We start from the raw sequence: 15,477 nt of genomic DNA, 5'->3' as shown, positions 1-15,477 counted from the left end.
AATAGCAACACAGACGTGCCATCTTTCATAGACAGATGAGGACTGATGCCGATTGAAGAGTTGTGCAAAGGAGTTTCACACAGCTGCATTACAGATTCATAATTTCTATCAACTGCGAATGTATATTTTCCTTTTTTCAGCACAATCCAATTGTTTTTGGGGTCCTTGTGTGAGATCTGTGTTAATGGTTTTGAAAAAGGGTGTGAGTGTGTGTAACAATTAAAATAGTATTAACACATTTGCACAAGAAGACTTCTGCTGTGCTAAGAAGGTGATGATCACGATCAAGTAGATGCTAGTTTCATTAAGTGTGTCTTAGGGCTTTCTCTCCACCCCACATCCCCACTCCAAAAAGCAGCATTGTCAACCAACAGATGTCACTGTAGAGCAACAGACTTTTCATTCACTACAAAGTAGAAAACTATTGCAGGAAGAAAATACTTCCTACAGGCGATCACATATAGCATCAGGTCCAAAAATGAAAGATTTGAGGTAATTTTTTGAGCGAAAACAGGGACTGCCTGTGTGAGTAACCAATCCGTTGCTTCCATTCACTTCTAGTGAGTTATGAACTACATTTCCCAGAATGCACGGGGCAGGGTTATGGGTTATGTGGGCATGTGTAATTCTCCACAGCAACAGCACTCTCCTTTCACCGAAAAATAAGACCCTTGCACTCAATATTGTGCAATATTTGTTATCTTTCACACACATGAGTGGGTGCTGGTGGTCTGCCAGGGTTTACTCAGTGTGTATGAGCGACAGCAACACTGCCGCTGTGCGGAACAATAAACCTGCTGGAAACAGACATCCTGTGCCGCTGGACTGCTGCGGAGGACTCAACAACGTCGACTTTTCGAAGGTAAAACTGAAACTGTTAGATGCGAAGCTGTTCTGCATGTCTAACTTTCTCTTGAATCGGGATGACAGCTCAGACAAGCGGCGAAGATCCCGGTTTGACCGACTTTACCCGCCTGCTTCATTGCTGAGCTTCTGACAGCCGGAAAATAGCCTTTTTTTCAAAATAAAAGCATGTTTTTCTGCAAACCCACAGTACACAAGTGTTGACTCCAATCAGTACATTGCTTCTTCAACAAAACGCAATAGACCCTAACCCGCAATAGAAAAGTAACACTTATGTTTTCGTAACAAAGTAATTTACGAAAGTTATTTTTACAACATAACTTATATTTCTTTCCTTTTATTTTGATAAAACCAGTAGTTTTGTAACCTGCATACAGATATGTTAAAATCTATTTTTCTTTTTTAAAATTTATTTTTAATTTATTTAAACAACTTACCGTCTGGTGATGACAGGGTTTGTTGGCAATAACAACAACAACAAAAAACAACTACTTTGACCACCACCTTTCTTGGCCTACAGTTAAGTTTTCATTTGAAATGTCCCTGTTTCATTCAAGTACTGGCAAGCTACTTAGGTCAGAGCGCTTGTTAAACTCAACAGGGTAACCATGACCTGTTGCCTGTGTCAGCCTGCATCACTGAGATAAGAATCCCTCTATGGTGGCCTGTAATTGACACATACAGAGGAAAAAGCCAACTTGCTGTCGCAGAGATCCAGCAGAAATGTCTACTAATACTGTCATCTGTGGTTGAGTATTGTCTTGACAGTCCAGTGAAAATGGTGTTTTTCTTTCAAGACAGGAGGAAAATGAATATGAGCGAGTGGTCCATCCTTTTGTGCAATGGAGCAGCATACTGTTAAAACATTCAGTGGATGAAGAAGTACTCAGATCCTTTACTTAAGTAAAAGTACTAATACCACACTGTGAAAATACTCCAAGACAAGTTAACATTTGCAACTGCATTCAAAACTTTACTTAAATAGACGTATGAGGTATTATCAACAAAATGTATTTGATTCATTCTGCAGAAAAATGGTCCCCATAATATGTGATGTTTCTGGATTAATATTACTGTAGATGTTCACTTGGACATTTGTCAGATTTTGTGCAGCTCTGTCTGGAGCCACAAAAGCCTTTATGCAATATTTTCCCCCACATATGCAGTAGTCTTCCCCAACACCTGTAAACCACCAAATAAATGTGAGACACTCAGTTTGAGAAGATCTCTGTTCATAATGGATGCTGATGGAAATCCGCCGTCAGTGTGTAGTGCATGTCTTTTTAAGTTGAAAAAATAACAAACAAAGCCTTTTAAGGATCAAGATGGTGAGGTATCTGCTGAAGCTCTGTACTGTGACAAAACAACTAGCAAACTACGTCATCACGCTGCGTCCTTTTTACTCTCTAATGGCTTAATTGCACCGACAGTTGAATTATAGCCACTGGCTGTCTCTCTCACTGGGCTCAACTCCTTAACAGTAGTAATAGAAAACACACACTTATTCACATTGCGCTTTTGCTAATTTTCTGAAAATCTGGTAAATACATGTGCTAAATTAGGGTGGAAACCAGGCTAGTGTTTCTTGGGCCACACTTTTATAACCACCCGTCTTTAAATGAAATCATTTGTTTTATGTGTTTCTTCTCTTCACACCCCTGTTTTCCACATGGCTGTTTCTTTCAGATGGACTTGACGCTGATGGAAGAAGTCTTAAGGCTCATCAACTTTCATGACTCCAGCTTTTGTATCGCTGTGATCGCCATTATCTTCAACCCTTTTTTCTGGAATGTGGTAAGACCTGCTTTAGATCATACTGTATATATTGTAGCTGCTAAATAATCTTCTATACAACACATATATCGTGTTGTAGTCAAATATTTGGACAATTCCCCCAAAAATATTCCTGATTGGATATAGGCACAATTGTTCCGTATAGGCAACTTAGTGTGTACTCAGCCTTTTATTGCATTTCACCGTGGTGAGAGAGCAGTCTGACCACACAGTATTTTCAAACCAACGTATTTATTTATTTTTTGGGTAAACAAAGCGACTTACAATTGCTATATATGTCAGAGGTCGCACACCTTTGGAGCAACTAGGGGCTGAGTGTCTTGCTCAGGGACACAATGGTGGATGGGTCACAGTGGGGGATTGAACCCAGGTCTCTCACACCAAAGGTATAGTCTTATCCATTGCGCCATCGCCACCCCAAACAATAGCGCAATGGCTGCTGTTATCATAACACAGCAGTTATCATAGTGCTGATCAGTGAATCATTGTTTGTGTTGATCGACTCAAGAAATGTTGTGAATCCCCAGCAGTGGTGCTTTTGGCTTGACCAGGTTCACACAACTGAATCATCGGTGGGAAGCCGGTGAGGGATCTTGCTGCTCTACTGACTCCGGAAGGTCGGCGGTTCAATCCTGGCTCCCCCTGGTTGCATGTCGAAGTGTCCTTGGGCAAGATACTGAACCCCGAATTGCCCCTGGCGGCTATTCCGCCAGTGTATGAGTGAGTGTGACTGGTGAATGCAGATGTAGTGTAAAAGCGCTTTGAGTGGTCGAAAAGACTAGAAAGGCGCTATACAAGTACGGAGCATTTACATTTAGCATTTTGAAAATGATGTATCTGTCCACAGATAGGCTGTCAATGACTGTTGATACGTCTATGTCAAAATAAGGCAAGACAGCGTCCCTGAGCTTGATAAAACTGCCTTTCTGTCTATCACAGAGGGTTGTCCTTCACAGACAAGATGGCTACATTTCATGATTCAATGTCAGATATCTTTAGGATCATCATTAGGGAATCAAGACTAATTATAGTTAATGTCTAATAATAGACATAATAATACTGCATAGTCAAATAGACTGTACAGTACAAAATACTGCATCTCAGAATCAGGCCGTAAATAACGCTGGTGTTTTGGGTGTGTCGATTGCAGTGCACTGTAAAAGTCAATTCTTGAGGATCCTTTTCACAAAGACATAGAAAGGAGATGTTCTCTTTCAGTTTTCCTCGGAGACACTCAAGATCTCAAGTGCAAAAGCGCAATGCAAACTTGAGTCATACATTTAAAATGACATCTTCCTCAGTGATGGGCTTTACTGAGTGAATCATGCCAACACTTTGCTTTCTATAATACTACAATTAAGGCAAAGTAGTCATATTAGAAAAAATCCTGTCTACCTGTATTCCTCAACCACGTTCTTTATGCGGCACTTTGCTTCCATGAAAGTACACCATTAATTAAAATGCAGTTGCTGAAATGTGCGAATTCAAAATGTTTTCCACAACAACAAAATGAAAAAGAAAATTCACAGGAGTTTAAACATATATACTGCAATTTAAACATGCTCTTCTGTGCTATCAGTCTCATTTTGCTTAGTTATAATGCAAACTACATGTAATAATGATCTCTTGTTGTCCAGATTTCCAATGGTCATGTGGGATCATTGGCTATAATTGCCGTAATTTACTCGCTCCTTCTGAAATTCGTTCCACCGCTTCAGCAGGTGCGTGTGTTTCATTTCCAGAATGTCATGTAACTGACCTTTTTAATGGTGACTCATTTGACCACTGGCTCAGTCTATTATCACACCCCACCAGGACACATGTTCATCATAAAGTAGCTCTCCATTTACAAAAGAGAAGCCAATTATTTGCATTAAAGTAAATGCTGCTGAGGTGATCTTGGCCCTGCGCATGATCCCAAGTCACCCCTTTTGTGCATTTTGCTGGGAGATAAGCTGTAATTGGGGTTATTCATGCAAACAGCATGATGACTGATGAAACTTAGGTACCCTTTCATCTTGTCTGTTTGAACTACAATGCCGTAATCCTAAAAGGAGGGAGTGTTGGGAAAGGTCTTGGACTAACATCTCCTAAAGGGTGAAGGCAGAAACAGACACATATGTGATGGATGTCTTTATGCTAAAAACAAACTGCCAGCAGTGTCTGATTCTGTCACATGTGATTGCTCAGACAACAGCTGATGGGATTTTAAGATTAGGGTACTAACTTGTACCTGTGTCTCTGTACACCTGGTCCAAGGAACTTGTTCATTTATGGTGATGGCATTTTGATAAAAGGCAGTTGTAAAGTGTTTTTAACCATCATTTGTTGCCTTGTGTCATGGAACTCTATGTGCTGCATGTGCTGTGCTGGTACCTTGGTCCTGATAATACTGAAGGTTTAGCATGTTTCTGCTGAGAGTGAAAAAAAGCCTGAAATGTTTCAACTTGAGTCAAAGGGTCACATTGCATGAAACTGATTTTCCATAGATTCCTCTGGCTCCCTGGAGTCATTTTAGCTCTGCTTTGGTCTTCAAATGTTCCATTATTTTCACCACCTAACTGCTAACTTTGTCTGCTGTTTAGTGCTGAGCAGGTAGCTTTTAGTTAGTTTATCAGATTTTTACCAAAAGCAGCAACCTACGGAGTCTGGGGATGATGCTGACGAAAGCAGTAAGACTGAACAAAAACAGTGAAGTTGCAGAGGTTGAAAAAAAAAACCCCAAAAGTATTTGCTAAAACCTGCAAACGCTCTACGGAGGGGAACTGCAGAGTCACTCCAAACGTCCCCTGTCACGTAGTCATTTGACGCATAGTTCATATGAAAACATAAACTAGTGCAATTTTAAACTTTCATTTACTGATTTATTTATTTTCACTTGGGGGCAGCAGAAACAAGCTGCAAACACAACACAAACATATCATCAACTTTTAAGTTGATATGTAAACTTTTTAGCAAAAAGTTCCTTATTTCAAATTCCAGCACACACAAAGCAACGTAGCAATTATTTGGAGTCATGTTTCACTCTCCTTTTAGCTTTGTTTTGGTCTCCACCAACTTGTGAGGGGAGTTTCTGGCTCTTTAGCTGCTAAACGCTCCACTATGTTCACCAGCTATTTGCTAACCTTTTCCGTCTTGGCAGGTCGTGTGCAGTGGATTTATCTGAGATGTAAAACAGAACCTAACCTTGAACATTTGTGCTTCTGCATTGTGTCTCATGAAGACAGAGCTTTTGTTTAAGAGTTTATATCAACACATTCAAACCTCTTCAAGGCTGCCGTCTATGCCTCTTTGAATGAGGAGGGGTCTTGTATTCCTACCTCGTCGATTGGTGTTTGCTGTCACGTTTTCCACCGACACCCCTCCCCCCTTCCCCGATCCTGGACTTGTGAGTAAGAAGCTTGTTTTTTTTTTCTTTAACAGTGGCAGTGTGAGGTGCACGTTGCTCTGTTAGTTATGTAATAACAGATAGTTTATATGACCACATAAGCTGCGAAAACGTCTCAACTGAAAGGACCCAGCAGTCTGGCTCAGTAATTAAATTCTAGTCCAACATGTACGCAGCTCTCTTAAGAGGCTGCATTTCTATTAGGTCACATTAGCATTTCATTGTGTTCAAGGATGGTTTTAGTATAATCATCAGCTGGTGTTCATTCACAGGGAGCTCAAGGGTCAGGGGCAGAATGAAGTGGCGAGAATTCAGTAACAGTTGTGCAGTCTTTACGATCAGATTGCAATCTTGTGAATGTAAAGGTTCATGGATTATACTGTAATTCAAACTATTCATTTATTTATTTTTTAAAGTATTTTGGGCCTTTATTTATGACAGGACAGTTGAGGCAGATGGGAAATGTAGGAGAGAGTATGACAATGTATGACATGCAGCAAAGGTCCGCGGGTCGGACTTGAACCCCTGCCGCTGCGACAAGGACTCAAAAACAATTTATTTTTGTCATCATCATGTTTTATTTTTTAACATTTTTAACATATTTTTTACTTTTTGAAAAGTAACTTGATTTAGATTAACTTTATATTTACTTAACATACTAATCTGTTTTTAGCAACTTTCTTGCAGCCTCGTTTGCAGGAAACCCTGCAATATCCCGACCCCAAGGCTGGGAATGGATTAGGCCTGCCCTTTTCTGTATGAGGAAGCGTGACAAAATTCTGTAGAAAATGTTAGAGAGATGCAAGAAAGAAAGTCTTCTAATATAAAAAGCTCCAGGTACCCATTATGAGCCTCAACCTTGAGGTAACATTCTGCAGAAGCTGCTGTTGTAAGCTCTTTTCCCATGTGCAAGGACGGCACAATTACAGTATTATTGTATGTCATTGCGATGCAATTTCTTGTTATCCTGGTTAAATCAGTACAAAGATATTTCGGTGGAAAAGTTCGAGGATATTATTTTGTTTCCTCAGAAAATAGCAATCATTTGGATTAATATTTAAATGAATTTGTGAAATAATGACACTTTTTTTACATTGCTGTTTTGCTTTCCCAGTATTTGCTACTCATGGAGGCTAGTTTCCTGGTTCACGGAAGGTCTCTCTGCTTAAAATCCCACTTAAAGGTTAAGTGTGTAATCAGGGATGTAAATGAGAAGTTTAGCTAGCTGAAGCGAGCTTCAATGCTGTAAGTTACATTACAGTTTTATTGGCAGTTAATCAGTTGATTGTCTCACGGACGTAAGCGGCACATTTCTGTCAACAGCAAAGGCAAAACCCACACTGAAGAATAATGTTAATGAATTACAATCCAACTATATATTTCACAACAATGACAAGGGAAACACTTCAACAACAGTTTGATCGCTAAAGTTGCAGTCAACTTAATTACCTGTCCAGCAGAAAACAGACAGCTTCAGCTCCGATTTAATAATATATGTCCTGCATCAGCTCCTTCCATATGGGAAAATCCACAAAAAAATATCCTTTATTTCTCCCGTCATCTGTCTGTATCTGTCCCGACATGTTATCACTTCTTTGATAACAAAGATCCACACACTGTCGGCTCGTGCTAAATAATAGGTGTAGCCCTCCATTTGTCCAAATGTCACTTCTGTTCTTACTTTTAATAAACCAGATGACCACTCAGAGACTGTATATTATTATTATTATTATTATTTCCTCTTTTTCTTCTTCGTATGCATTTAAACTAGTGACGAGCGTCTACCTACGTCTACACTGCAGGAATTATACAGGACGAAGAAGAACAACCTAGTGATGATACTCACTCTGTAGCGCTGTTTGTCCATTTCGGCTACTGTAGAAACATGAAGACGCAACAGGGCGACGTCCATGGAAGGGGGGACCCGTGGTTATGTAGATAAAATGGCTCATTCTAAGGTCATAGAAACATAGCAGTTCATTATATAAGGTCTTTATACACCATTGAAAACATAGTTATGGAAATTATATTGCATTTCTGTCAATAAATCCTCAGAAATATTACCTAATAATACCTTTAAGTGCTTTAAATGCCCACAGGCTAGATGTGCTGTGAAATAACAGAGAAAGGGACTCCTCACCTGCTCTTTAATAATGGAAGTATACTTGGCTTTTGCACTGAACACAGTGTTCCCGCTGCAACTGAGACACAGCAAGGCCTGTTCCTTGAATGTGGTGTGTGTGTGCGTGTGCAGATCTGGACGTACCATCCCCCCACTACCACTGCACACTGACATCAGTACTGTCCCTGAATGAGACACTGATCACACACACACACGAACACCTTTACTTGTGTCACTTTTGGGGACGTTACATAGACTTACATTAATTTCCTGGAGATTTACTCTAACCCTAAGCACTACTTCCCTAACCACTGGCCCAAAAATCTGCTTTTCCAAGAAACTTCCAGGCTAAAACTCTGGGCTCAGTGTGAGACAATGAGGTCAGTATGTCACGGTGAGGTTGTGACACATTGACCTTATTTTGGAACTGAGGCAGTCCTGCTGCTGGAACAGTCAGCCTGTGGTTGTACCAATTTTGCTTGGTTTGCTCGCTCTGCTGGGAGTTTTAGAGTCTCTGCAGGCTTAACTGAACTCAGCATCACCTGCGTAGTGTGGGCTATGAGTGTGTCCTTGTGTGTACGTGGCTTACATGGTGGCTCCTCTGCAGAGTTAAGTCTCGGAAAGCTGCTGGAAATTGCAGATGCACTTTGTCCCAGGGACAGCGTGTCCGTCAACCCGAGACATCGAGCATTAGCATTAGACTCAGATCCAGCTCGCAGACTGCTGCGCCTGATTACACCTGTGCACTGATTGCAGGGGTGTCATCGGGAGTTAATGATGTAATTTCCTCCCATTAAACGTCGGTGATAACTGTGGTGATGAGACAAGCTCATTTTTTTTTCTCGCTGACATTGGGTATTATCAGCTTCGAAGTCTTGTTGATTATAGTTACTGATAAAAAGTTTGAATGTTTATATTGGAATCTTATGTCCAGGGTGCCAAATTTGTAGAATCAAATAGAGTTTCAACAAGGCAAAGCCAATTAGACATGTCATTAGGAGCTGAACTTCTTTCTTTCTTTGAGGCCAGACACCACAGTCAAATAGGCTTTTTCACAGCTTTACTCATATAATAATAATAATAATCCTTATTTGTAGAGCACTTTTCAAAAACAAATATATATACAAATATATGTATGTAAATAACAAATAGAAGCTTTTTTATAAAATGTTTTATTTTTTAAATTCAAATGAAGCATTCCCTCATTAAATATGTGCTGATTTTGCCTATAGCACAAATCCAAAGTGTTTTGTATTAATTTAACGGTATTCACAATATACCACTCATGTATAAGTGTATAAGATGGATTGTTTTCCCCCCACATTTTTACAGATATTTTTTTAAATACTCGCTTGCTATCAGACCTAAGAAAAAGTGTGTAAAATTATGATGACATGACTGCCATGAAGGGCAAGGAAGGTGACTTGGCATACAGGAAACATGCCATTTTGAGAAACCAGCTGTTAAAGATTAGTTAACACAATAACGATACAGTTAAAAAATAGATATTACATGTATGAATTGAGAGTGAAGACATCAAACATACAGTCTGTTTGAAATTGTAAGCGACAGAACGTGGCTACATGTAAAATGCTAACAAGGATGAAATTAAATAGCTTTACTACAAAGAGCACTGTGCATGATTAATCTTTAATTTATGTTATGTTCTAGCATGTTTTTATGGGAATTGTACATGAAAATATAGATTTTTTTCTCTACTGAAAAACAAGTAGTAGTGAAGTAGTGCTTGCAGTCTTGATCTCAGGCTCACACATGCCCAACCTGAGGCACCTAACCCGTGTCACTTGCTGCACCACATGCTGCTCTTTCTTACTGTGCTTTCAGACAAAAAGCAAAGCGAGCGTTCGGGGCGGTGAGTTTACATACAAAGTCAATGCAAAGAAGACGCGTAGAGCTGCGATTTCCTGTCAGGCGGTGCGAAGCGCCGGTGAGATGAAAATTTCCAACTCAAGCGAATGTTCGCGGGTTCTAATCACCTTCTTACGTTGTGTGTGAACATTTGTAGCGAATGTAGTCAAGCGAGGAAAGCGTTGCGAGGATTAAATTCGCGTTTGGTTTGAAAGCACCATTAAGCTTATTGCTCTGGGCACATGGTAGTAATCGACCTTGACTTAGATGCGCATCAATGTTTTTATCAACTCCTCTCTTATCTCAAATGGATTTTGCCAACTGAACAGTGAGAAAACGTTCGCTAGAGAGACTGTAGTAAACTTTTAAAGCAACCACACACTGTAAAAGTGGGTTAGGATTTTGAAAGTGAGACCCCACGCCCCCCTACATCTCCAGTGGAAATTACGCTCTTGACAATGCCAATTTCCACAGCAAATGTTTTGAACATGATTCACCTTGATTCACCTCACAGCTTGTTATCTAAAGCTGTACAGCTCCAGGAGTAGAGAGGCTGCTTGTTGATAACTAATGTCAGTTGGGAACTCGTTTATTGGCCGCTGTTGTTAACGAGACTCAGACTTGCGGGTTCACTACCACTCAAGCCATAAGAGTGAGACGAAAATTAACTTCAGTTTGTACCTGATATAGGGCAGGGTGATGTGGCCAAAAATGTTATCACAATCAGTTGATATCGAAAATTATCACGATAAATGTCAAATCATTATTTCTTTCAAGTTAAAGGCTGATTTTGCTCTTGAGTGAAAGTAGAAAAAACAGTTAAATGAAAGTGGATCATTTCACCAATCTGAGGTAGAACATTCAAAATAATTATAATATGCACAATTTTTTTCAAATTAAGTAAAATCTTTTTTCAGTGCTACTTTCATTAACAAAACAAATATCTTAATAGAAAAAATGAAGTGCATCGAACATTTATTGAACATTTGTTATATTGTTATCGAGGAACATTATATTGCAACAATTATCATTTTATCGTCCAGCTCTAATCTGAATATAATTTTGTCATTAGTGAAAGAAACAGTCCTGCTTTCTAGATTTCCCACCACTGGTTGTGTACAGCCACATGGGCTAGAGTGGGACATAACAGTCACATGCAGCACTGACTCTCCTTCAGCCCGAACATATTACCCAGGTTGAAAATAGGTTCACTTCTGCAAATGTTTCGTTCTCTCTCTTTAAGATCTTCCATGTGCACCTCCTCTTCTCCAGCTCTTCATTTCCATTATTTTTTTCACTCCACCTCTACACCTCTTCTCTCAATTTGGCCCGTGCTGTTTCCTCCTTTCAGTCTTTCGTGGTGATCTCGCTAACAATGCTTTTGTCACAGGAAGGTTTAGTGAGTCACACAGTAGTGATTTTCTTGTTTTTCCCTTGTACGAAACCCCCTCAGGTGTGTTTAGACTGAATTCAAAGCTATTGTGTGCATTTGGCCGCTGAAGTGTTTCTGCTGTCGGTAATTACTTAGAAATGTACCAACTGTACAGGCATTATCTGTGGCTAGCTAGCAAAGTAAACATTGATTTCCTTTTATTCCTTCCTTTAGTGCTACATAAACTTTGTTCTATTTTATTGCCTATTTTATTGTTTTATTTTATTGTAATTTAAATATTGGAATATTTGTTTAGATATTTTCTGTGTGTGTAGCGTAGAGGGGGCTACAACCGCATATGATGAATGAGCTGTAAATGTTTGTACTATTTTTTTTTCTATTCTAAATCATTTAGCTGACTATTTTGTTTTCTTTTTTTCTCCACATATAGCCTGCAGCAGCCTTCATACAACCTTTTTGAAATTGGAGGTAGATCTTAATTAGGTTTAACTACTGTCTTCATCTTTTTAAACTGTTGTGTAGATGTAAATTGTTGAATCTACTGAGGGAAAAGCACAGGTGTAACATTAATGATCGCTACAGACTATTTAGTTTTGCCAGTTTCAGAGCCCTTGTATTGTGTATGCTCGTTCAATGGCATGGTTTACTGGAACCCCTAAACAGGGCACACCGGTGTTTCTGCTGCTATGCCGAGTCAGATTGTCCATCCATCCATCCATCCATCCATCCATCGTCAACCCTTATCCTGCATACAGGGTCACGGGGAGTCAGATTGTCTTCTGTGAAAAATGTTTAGAAGTTCACACATTTATTTAAGTAATAGTATTGTCCATTTGACCTCTGAAGCCCTCCGTTCCCTCGAAGGTCAGCACTATCAAGACAGTTTTCTGTCAATCAACTGCACAAATTCACGAGATTCATCAGAGTTGAAGCTGATGTGAAGGACCACCTTGTGCAAATCCACTGATTGAGCCAATTACATTGAAACAAATAGATTTTTAAAAATTAAAAATATTATTTTAAATGCCAGTGACTGGGCCCTTAAGTGTGTCTGCTGTCCTTTCTGACAATTGGCAAAAATATATCTGGGCCTTTATATGTATACACGTGTCTTCCATGTCTAGTTACATCACCCTGTAATGTGTAACATTGCTTCTGCGGTTTCTGGATGGGGAGGCATATTCATTAATTGTTCTTGCTGACCTTACAGGTGCTGGTCATATAATTTGAATATCATCAAAAAGTTGATTTATTTCAGTAATTCCGTTCAAAAAGTGAAACTTGTATAATGTATACATTCATTCCACACAGACTGATATATTTCAAGTGTTCATTCCTTTTAATTTTGATGATTATAACTGACAACTAATGAAAACCCCAAAATCAGTATCTAAGAAAATTAGAATATTATGAAAAGGTTCAATATTGAAGATACCTGGTGCCACACTCTAATCAGCTAATTAACTCAAAACACCTGCAAGGCCTTTAAATGGTCTCTCAGTCTAGTTCTGTAGGCTCCACAATCATGGGGAAGACTGCTGACTTGACAGCTGTCCAAAAGACGACCATTGACACTTTGCACAAGGAGGGCAAGACACAAAAGGTCATTGCTAAAGAGGCTGGCTGTTCACAGAGCTCTGTGTCCAAGCACATTAATAGAGAGGCGAAGGGAAGGAAAAGATGCGGTAGAAAAATCCTGGAGAGGATTGTGAAACAAAACCCATTCAAAAATGTGGGGGAGATCAGTGCTGGAGTCAGTGCTTCAAGAACCACCACGCACAGACGTATGCAAGACATGGGTTTCAGCTGTCGCATTCCTTGTGTCAAGCCACTCTTGAACAAGACACAACGTCAAAAGCATCTCGCCTGGGCTAAAGACAAAAAGGACTGGACTGCTGCTGAGTGGTCCAAAGTTATGTTCTCTGATGAAAGTAAATTTTGCATTTCCTTTGGAAATCAAGGTCCCAGAGTCTGGAGGAAGAGAGGAGATGCACAGAATCCACGTTGCTTGAAGTCCAGTGTAAAGTTTCCACAGTCAGTGATGGTTTGGGGTGCCATGTCATCTGCTGGTGTTGGTCCACTGTGTTTTCTGAGGTCCAAGGTCAACGCAGCCGTCTACCAGGAAGTTTTAGAGCACTTCATGCTTCCTGCTGCTGACCAACTTTATGGAGATGCAGATTTCATTTTCCAACAGGACTTGCACCTGCACACAGGGCCAAAGCTACCAGTACCTGGTTTAAGCACCGTGGTATCCCTGTTCTTAATTGCAGCAAACTTGCCTGACCTTAACCCTATAGAAAATCTATGGGGTATTGTGAAGAGGAAGATGCGATACGCCAGACCCAGCAATGCAGAAGAGCTGAAGGCCACTATCAGAGCAACCTGGGCTCTCATAACACCTGAGCAGTGCCACAGACTGATCGACTCCATGCCACGCCGCATTGCTGCAGTAATTCAGGCAAAAGGAGCCCCAACTAAGTATTGAGTGCTGTACATGCTCACACTTTTCATGTTCATACTTTTCAGTTGGCCAAAATTTCTAAAAATCCTTTTTTTGTATTGGTCTTAAGTAATATTCTAATTTTCAGAGATACTGAATTTTGGATTTTCATTAGTTGTCAGTTTTAATCATCACAATTAAATGAAATAAACATTTGAAATATATCAGTCTGTGTGTAATGAATGAATATAATATCCTAGTTTCTTGTTGAATGAAATTACTGTTTATTATTATTAACTTAAACATACCCTTTGGAGATTTTTTTATTTTTGTTTGTTTTTTTATGTCCCCATTTTGTTCATTACCCTTGCACGTGCATGAGGACACACAGGCACGCAGGTTGACTCTGTACACATTTTAGCCAGTGGTAACGGATGTACAGGTAAGATAGTAGCAATGCGCCAGGGAAGCAACAGACTGCCAGCTAGCAAACATGAATGTAAACAACGCAATTTAAAAATTGGCTTTGCAAATGTTTTAAGAGGAAGGAAATGCACTCACCACATATATTTTGGCATCAAGGACATACATATGTGTCTTTTGTGAGAATGTAAACAAGGCTTTGTTTACAAAAAACTTGACAGGGTACCATTAACCTTTGTTAATCAATCAATATTGCAAATCTACTGGTAGTTATCAGCTAGAAGCTGTAAACCTTTCTTTTTTTTCTTCTGAAAAATCATCAACAAAGCAGGAATAAATAACATAATTTTAGGCCATAATTATGTAGTCATGGGAAAGTGACGTAGTCACATTAAGCCCTTACCTTTTGCATGCTTACTGCACTCTACTGAAGCCTTTGACCTGAGAGTAAACTAAAAAGCACTCAGACGGAAAGGAAAAGTTAATGCCAAAGATATTGGAAAAAAAATAAATTCCATTTCATTTGCACCAGTCATCATTTAGACCATTGTGAATCAGTTGCCAGGGTGACAGGCATGTACAGTAGTCCTGTACTCTGTGACTGGAGAGGAAACAGTGGCGGTAAAGAAGATAAAAAGCTGTAGGTCATGCACGCGTTTTGATTAGATGATATTGCCACTGTTGTTTAGGATGATGCCTTCTTCAGATGTAATTTTCTCCTTTCTCTGGATAGCAGCAAGTGGCCCCAGTCATACCCTCTAAAAATATCAAACTATGCCAAAGTCAGATCTGCTACATAAATGAGATTAGGTTGTGTTATGGGCTGCATTAGATAGATGTCACACTGACACGCTGGGAGGAAAGTGGTCAGCCTGTTCTTTCTTGTTTTATCTCAATGCCCGGCTGACATCTCAGATGCTCAGTGGGCATGATGTCAGGCTTTAGATACAAGGATGTGGGAACTAACTGTGTAACTATACCAGGGTGTTTGCTCTGCAAGCCATATTGCTGACCATCATGCTCCCATCCAGCACTAGCTTCTATAAATTGTTGGAAATGTATTGTATGGTCGAAACCAATGAAAAGTTATTTAGACACACCAGGGGTGCTTGTACGACAGGGATAAACTTCTGCAGTTGCCAGAGGGTACTTGGAAAGACTGCTCAACTAATTTACAGGAACAG

The 15,477-nt window shown here is 39.7% G+C and overlaps 1 protein-coding gene across 1 annotated transcript in view; it reads left to right on the top strand.

The window, feature by feature from the left end:
* The first annotated feature begins 606 nt into the window (after positions 1-606).
* pemt (phosphatidylethanolamine N-methyltransferase) overlaps positions 607-15,477 on the top strand; it is a 66,362-nt gene continuing 51,491 nt past the window's right edge. The window contains 2 exon segments of the mRNA XM_038735947.1: positions 607-862; positions 2,551-2,658. Coding sequence (XP_038591875.1) covers positions 611-862; positions 2,551-2,658 — 360 coding nt within the window. The 5' untranslated portion in view covers positions 607-610.

This window comes from Micropterus salmoides, unplaced genomic scaffold (genome assembly GCF_014851395.1).
Source record: "Micropterus salmoides isolate LMB-PRFRI ecotype aquatic unplaced genomic scaffold, ASM1485139v1 Ms_hic_scaffold_21, whole genome shotgun sequence".
NCBI classification, from domain to species: domain Eukaryota; kingdom Metazoa; phylum Chordata; class Actinopteri; order Centrarchiformes; family Centrarchidae; genus Micropterus; species Micropterus salmoides.
Note: the sequence above shows the minus strand (reverse complement) of the source record. Positions and strands in the feature narration are given on the sequence as shown.